General features: G+C 43.8%; 1 protein-coding gene across 3 annotated transcripts in view; it reads left to right on the top strand.

Moving 5' to 3' along the window:
- Positions 1-6,605, top strand: part of adcy8 (adenylate cyclase 8 (brain)) — a 58,319-nt gene that overhangs the window by 2,875 nt on the left and 48,839 nt on the right. For 2 of the 3 annotated variants that reach the window (XM_016255596.1, XM_016255594.1), the window contains exon 2: positions 3,073-4,538. In XM_016255596.1, coding sequence (XP_016111082.1) covers positions 3,672-4,538 — 867 coding nt within the window. In that variant the 5' untranslated portion in view covers positions 3,073-3,671. Of the gene's footprint in view, positions 1-2,933; positions 4,539-6,605 lie in introns of those variants that run through there. The other variant, XM_016255595.1, reaches the window with a different exon arrangement.

The raw sequence follows: 6,605 nt of genomic DNA, 5'->3' as shown, positions 1-6,605 counted from the left end.
TCTCTCCCACCTTCCTTCCTGTCTGCTCTCCACTGTCTTATCATAATAGAGACAAAACACCAAAAATAAATTATTTTAAAAAAATTCTGAAAGATCATGTGACTGGAGTAATGACTGCTGGAAATTCTGCTTTGCTGGAATAAATTAAATTTAAATGAAAGGGGTCAAATGATGCGATTAAAATTTTTCCTTTCTCTTTGGAGTGTTACAAGCTCTTGGTGCATAAAGAAGATCTGTAAAGTTGCAAAGACTAAAGTCTCAAATCCAAAGAGATATTCTTTATAAAAGTTAAGAGTCACCCACGCCTACCTAAAACGGCTCGTTCGAACACGCCCCAAAATATCTACGTCACGATGTGGGAAGATTTGCATAACGCTGCCCAAATGTTCACGCAAAGAAAGAAGGCGTAACTTTTATTCTCGCTGTAGTATTGTTGTTGCCGCCGCAATGTCGTGAAGGCGCTGTGTTTTGTTGTGAAAGCGAAACTACTTTGGTTGGTCTTCCAAAAGAGGACGATATTGCTTCGTCATGCCTAGAGCTGATCCGTGCTGGTCGCTGAGGAAATACATCAACTTAGTGGTGTGGAATGCCGGATCGGCTTTCACCGTGGACGAAGCGGAGTCCAGCCAGGGGTTGTCACACGTGGTTGCCGCAAGCCCTCCGGACGCTCCTTCGTTGAATCCGCCCATCCGGCCTGACGGCATCATCACAGTATGGTGAGGGGCGTAACATTTCCGTCTCACGCTTGAGGTATTCGGCCAATCACAACGCACTGGATAGCTGGCCAATCACAGCACACCTCGCTTTTCAGAACGATGAGCTTTGTAAAAATTGAGCGTTTCAAAAAGGCGGGGCATAGAGGAGAAACAATAATGTACAGTATGTGGAAAATAATGTGGGTTTTTTTTACCTTAAACCGCATAAACGCATTTCATTACACTAAATACACAATATAATGTTCTTTTTAGCAACATCATATGACCCCTTTAAATTTATGCATTTAGCAGATGCTTTTATCCAAAGCGACTTACAGTGTATTCAGGCTATACATTTTTTATCCGTATGTGTGTTCCCTGGGAATTAAACCCCCGACCTTAAACTTGGAAAGAAAAATTCTAAATTGTAATAATAATATTTCACAATATTACTTTTTACTGTATGATACAATAAATGCAGCCTTGATGAGCACAAGATGCAGCCTTTAAAAATCTGACCAGCCTTAAGCTTTTTAACAGTAGTGTACAGTATGACCAAGTAATTGTTCTAAATAAAGATAAATCAGACACTGGTTTGATGGTGACCAACAGACCAACATTTACTCCCCCCATGTCATTCCAAACCTTTGACTTTTTCTTCTGAGGAACACTGAGCATGTTCAAACTTGGCACACGAAGACACCGATTTGGCATCACCATTGGTCTCATAAAACTGATCATGGCGTGCCATATTTGAATATGCATAAGTGTGTATTCATTTCTGTTCCTCCAAACAAAGCTATCGTTTGGCTTCAAATAACATGTAATATGGTGCCTGAGTTGTTTGTTCTAGTTTCATCATACTTTTACAGTATTTTTGTCCTCTTTGGAGATAGGCTAGTTGCCTTCCACTGCATGTTTTCATTGTAGAGTAAAGCATCAACATTCTGATAAACTTCTTCATTTGTGTTCCTCAAAATAAATGTTTGAAACAACATAAAGGTGAGTAGGATGATAGAATTTTTATGTTTAGGTGAACAATTTCAAAATGAGTCATGGTTTTGATTGTTTTGTGGGCCGCATTCAGTGCAGCACCAGAACTGTTAGACCAGGACCCCCAGTTATATATATATATATATAATGTTAACATGAATTTTGCCAAGTCAGCCTTGTCGCTTCAAGGAGGATAAAGGGTCTGCCATTAGGGATGATAGGAGTTAGAAGGGGTTTTGCAGGATGATGATCCAGCCCTGGTATTACTGTAGGTAGACTTGATTCACTTATTTTAGGTAGACTGGTAGCCTATCAGCTAGATTTGATTAATTGATTTTTATGAACTGAATGAACAGCGGGGTGATGCGGAGGCCCAGAGCAGCCGGTGAGCGAGTTTCCTGTGGCAGTTAATCATCCCACTTTTTTTCAGAGCGAGCAGAAAAAGTAAGGAAGTGAGCAACGCATAGAGAAACTCCTGGAAAGACTGGGTGTAGTATGGTACAATCCCACAGCCGTTAAAAAAAGAGCCGGCAGCGCGAGCGGGGGACGTGATGAGTCACTCGCGAGGCGCTGTCGGCCCGCTTTGATCAGCCGCGGTTAGTGTCTCGCGCTGTAAAATATTTGAAAAAGAGGAATAGCCGGTGAGTCACAGTAACGGCGCTCGAGCTAAGTGTGTTATGTTGCTAAAAATATTCAGAAAAATTCGATAAAAATGATAAAAGCCAATTGCAATATAATATTTGAGTTTTTCCGTTTTTTGTTTTACCGCCATTTTTACCAGACAGGTCGCGCTTTCTTATTGAAAACGACGGCAGTTAGACGGATATTGTACTCTTGGAAAATGGAATGAGGACAATTAGGAACAAAAGTAAATAACATCAAAATGTAAATAAAAATTAATAAACAATGCATAATGCAACTTACGAAATTAAAAGAAATCGCCTAAATAAATTAGCTAACTGAAACTAATAGATAAAAAACTTGTGTCTGACGCGCTTGGTAGCCTATAGCCTACTTTTTAATTAAATTAATAGGCCTAAATTAGTACAAATGTAAATGTTTCTGTTTTGATTCCAATCATTGAGGGTACCAATTATAAAGGCACAGCAGAAAACAAACAACAAAACGTAAGAGGCAAGGAGCTCGTGACGTCGGGAAGTCTCAGTCTCACACACACACACACACACACACACACACACTCCTCCTCCTCTCTCTCTTTCGCTCAGTGTAAATACCATCTCCACCAGATGAGCGCGGACGCATTGAATGCTTCTGTATAACATCACAGAAGCCTTCTGAATCATCACTGACTGATGCAAACGTTACTGTTGTTTATGCTTGCTTGCTTGTTTGTTTGTTTTATGAGATTATTCTTGGATTTCAGCTCTCCATATCCTTCGCGACCGGTTCTGCTATCCGAGACCCCCCAAAACTGACAAAGAGGGAGGTCTTCTCGACACCCCTCCAACCCTAAACCTCACCTCTGGATATGAGAAAGATTCCTGGAGACAGTTCTTGAGGGGAAAACATACCACAGAAGACGCACATATTGTAAAAGACCGCACTGTACCGCGGAATGGCGTTGTGGAAAGGACTCCTTAACATTCTTGTATGTGCACTCTGGTTACGTTAAAGAGAAAAAAGCCACACCAAGACCTTCTGCAGCAGCGCAGACAACGGGGGGCATTTTCTTCTTCAGACCGCGTTAAGATGCGCTGTTTTTCAGCACGCCAGCGGGCGCATGCCAAGCTGTAGCGCTGCGCAGCCAAATGGCACGAGCCAGCGCGACCGAATCGCTCTGACGTTCGCGGAGGACAAGACGTATGATGATGAGCGGCAGCTGCCGTGGGACCAGTCTGCTTGTCCCGATGCGTTCTCCACTCTCCGTTCGGTTCGCCTTCACTCTTAATCGCACACACCTGCTCGTCTTCGCTGTCTCTGTTCTAGGAACGCGCGTGGGTAAATAGAACCGCGTTGGGAACAATGGAGTTGTCTGAGGTTCGCTGTTCCAGCGCGAGCGAGGAGCTGTACACCATCAACAAGACCCCCAGCAACAACAACGGGAACCGACCGAAGCGCCTGCTGTGGCAGAACGCCGTGCGGCACATCACCGAGCAGCGCTTCATTCACGAGCACAGCCCTAAACCCGTCTCACCGGACGAGCCTCACGCGCAGGGCTCGCGCAAACAGTCCGCCGGCAGGACGTCGGTGAGCGACCGGCACAACAACGGCGGCACTAAAGTCTTCCCCGAGCGCTCGAGCAGCGACCTGGGTTTCCTGCAGATCGACTGCGCGCCCAGCAACTCCGACTTCTTTCTTAGCTGGGGCTACACGTACCGCGGGGTCATCTTCCCCACGCTGCGCTACGCCTTCAAGTCCAGGGACCTCGAGCGCCTGTACCAGCGCTACTTCCTGGGCCAGCGACGGAAGTCGGTGGTGGTCATGAACATTCTGGACGTGGTTACCAAGCTGACCCTGCTCGTGCTGCACCTGACCCTGGCGTCCACGCCGATGGACCCGATCAAAGGAATGCTGCTCGGCTTCTTCACGGGCATCGAGGTGGTCATCTGCGCACTGGTGGTGGTGCGCAAGGACACGAGCTCGCACGGTTACCTGCAGTACAGCGGCGCGGTGACCTGGGTCGCCATGGCCACGCAGATCCTCGCGACGGGACTGGGCTACGGTTTGCTCGGGGATGGGATAGGGTACGTGCTCTTCACGCTCTTTGCCACCTACAGCATGCTGCCGCTGCCTCTCACCTGGGCCATCGTGGCGGGACTGCTGACCTCCGCGCTGCACATCGCGATCCAGCTGCTGGTGCCCCCTCGAGCACAGATCTCCACGAATCAGGTGAGACAGAAAAATGTGCGATATTCCATCATGCCAAGTTTGGGTGCAACACTGGATGTTTTCAGCGCTCGAGGCATTTAACCAAAGCGCAACGGTCGCTGTCCATCCAACGTGGTGCTGAAAGTGACATTATAAGGTCGTTCTTCGCAGACTGAGTCGTGCTGTTCTGTCTGATACTGATGGCTTGTTTTTGCGGTTTAAATTTTATAGAGGTCAGTAAAGGTCAAGAAGAGCTCGTGAATGCGGCAAAGCAGTCATATTAGAGCACTGCAGTCAGTTACACATTTCAGTAACATCTGAGGAGAGCTTGAGCATTATGAGCTCTTCCAATATATTTATAAAGACATATTTGCGAAACGAATTGTGTATATTTACAAAAACAAAAATTACAAAAATATTCGAGAATTAAAGGAAGGGTTCACCCAAAATAAAAACACGTACTTCGTTTACTTCATGTGGAACATGAAAGTGGAAAAAAAAATGTTTTTTTGTCTTTACATTGAAAGTCAATGGGGTTCAAAGTACTCTGGACACCAGTGTTCTTCAAAATTTCATCTTTTGTGCTCCACAGTGTTCATACAGGTTTTGGTCAACATGATTTGAATTTTTAGGTGAACTATCCCTTATACATTGCATTGACACGGTTGCCTGTGTTTGTATACCGATCAGCAAAGCCTCTTTTTCTCTCTGTCAGATGCTAAGATATTCTAAATGACAAGATGACCTGAGGTCATGCCACTCCACATGTGACATTTTCACATTTAAATTGAGTCATAGTGGCACTACAGTTATTTTGTGTCTTTCACCTGCACACACACACGCTGTACACAAACAAGCGAATGTGCTGTACACAAAAACAAGCGCACAGACACACGCAACAGTGAGGAGACAGGAAGCTGTGCGAGTTAATTATAGTGTGCAAAAATTATTCACTGTGATCACAGCAGAGAGAGGCAGACAGACAGAGTTGTTTTGTGTCCTTTCACACACAGATTCAGGCCAGATCCAGATGTCTGTATGCAGATTCAGGTCAAAATAGCCAAACTCAGCCAATCAGACCCAAAAATGTGTGTGTGTGTGTGTGTTGTGTGTGTGTCCAAGCAGTGGTCGAAGATGCTGTGAGGTAGACTGTAAAAATAGCAAGCGTGGGAGGGAGATATGGAGAAGGGCTCTCTGACTCACACACTTGTCTGCCAGCATTTCCTTGTGTCCCATCTCTGTTTCCCTCTCCTTCGCTCATACTGCAGGACACGCTCACACACACCCCCTCAGACCTGACCGCACACCTGCTTCGGTGTTTAGTGCTACGTATGTAGAATGTCGTCAGTGCCTGGGTAAGATGGACGTCAGTTAGCATGCGCTTGCTTTCTTGTGCTTTCTCTGGGTTTATGGAAACTCATGCAGGGTCTCCATCAATCATTTATAAGGCACTTCACAAACTCCACCAGACTAGTGTGAGAGTGTTGTGTGCAGTAGGACAGATTGTCGATAGACAAAGTGCAGGGTGATGATGTGGGTCAGAAGAGTATTTCCTGCTTTCAGTACGAGAGGTTGCGAGTTCAAATCTTTCTTGACTGGCAATAAATACACCCACACATACATATATATATCTCATGTTAGTAAGATTTTATTATATTTTTTTAAGTCTTCTGTGCTCACTGCAAGGCTGCATTTATTTGATCAACAATACAGTAAAACAGTAATATTGTGAAATATTATTACAATTTAAAATCATTGTTTTCTATTTGAAAATATTTTAAAATGTAATTTATTTCTGTGATTGTAAAGCTGGATTTTCTTATTATTATCTATGTTGAAAACAGCTGTTTAATATTTTTGTGGAGAAACTGACAATTTAAAAAAAAAAGCATTTATTTGAAATACAAATCTTTTATTTAATATTATAAATGTCTTTACTGTCACAGCAAGTGGAATATTTTTAAATAAATGTAGCAACAAGATAAATAGTAATAATTCATAATTGAGACAAGAAGTCTTAGACACTTACTGGTACGTGTCATTAGTTTAGTATACATGTTGTTATTATTATAGTATATTGTTAATGCA

Source organism: Sinocyclocheilus grahami, unplaced genomic scaffold (assembly GCF_001515645.1).
Source record: "Sinocyclocheilus grahami isolate Dianchi unplaced genomic scaffold, SAMN03320097.WGS_v1.1 scaffold1350.1, whole genome shotgun sequence".
Classification (NCBI taxonomy): Eukaryota; Metazoa; Chordata; class Actinopteri; order Cypriniformes; family Cyprinidae; genus Sinocyclocheilus; species Sinocyclocheilus grahami.
Note: the sequence above shows the minus strand (reverse complement) of the source record. Positions and strands in the feature narration are given on the sequence as shown.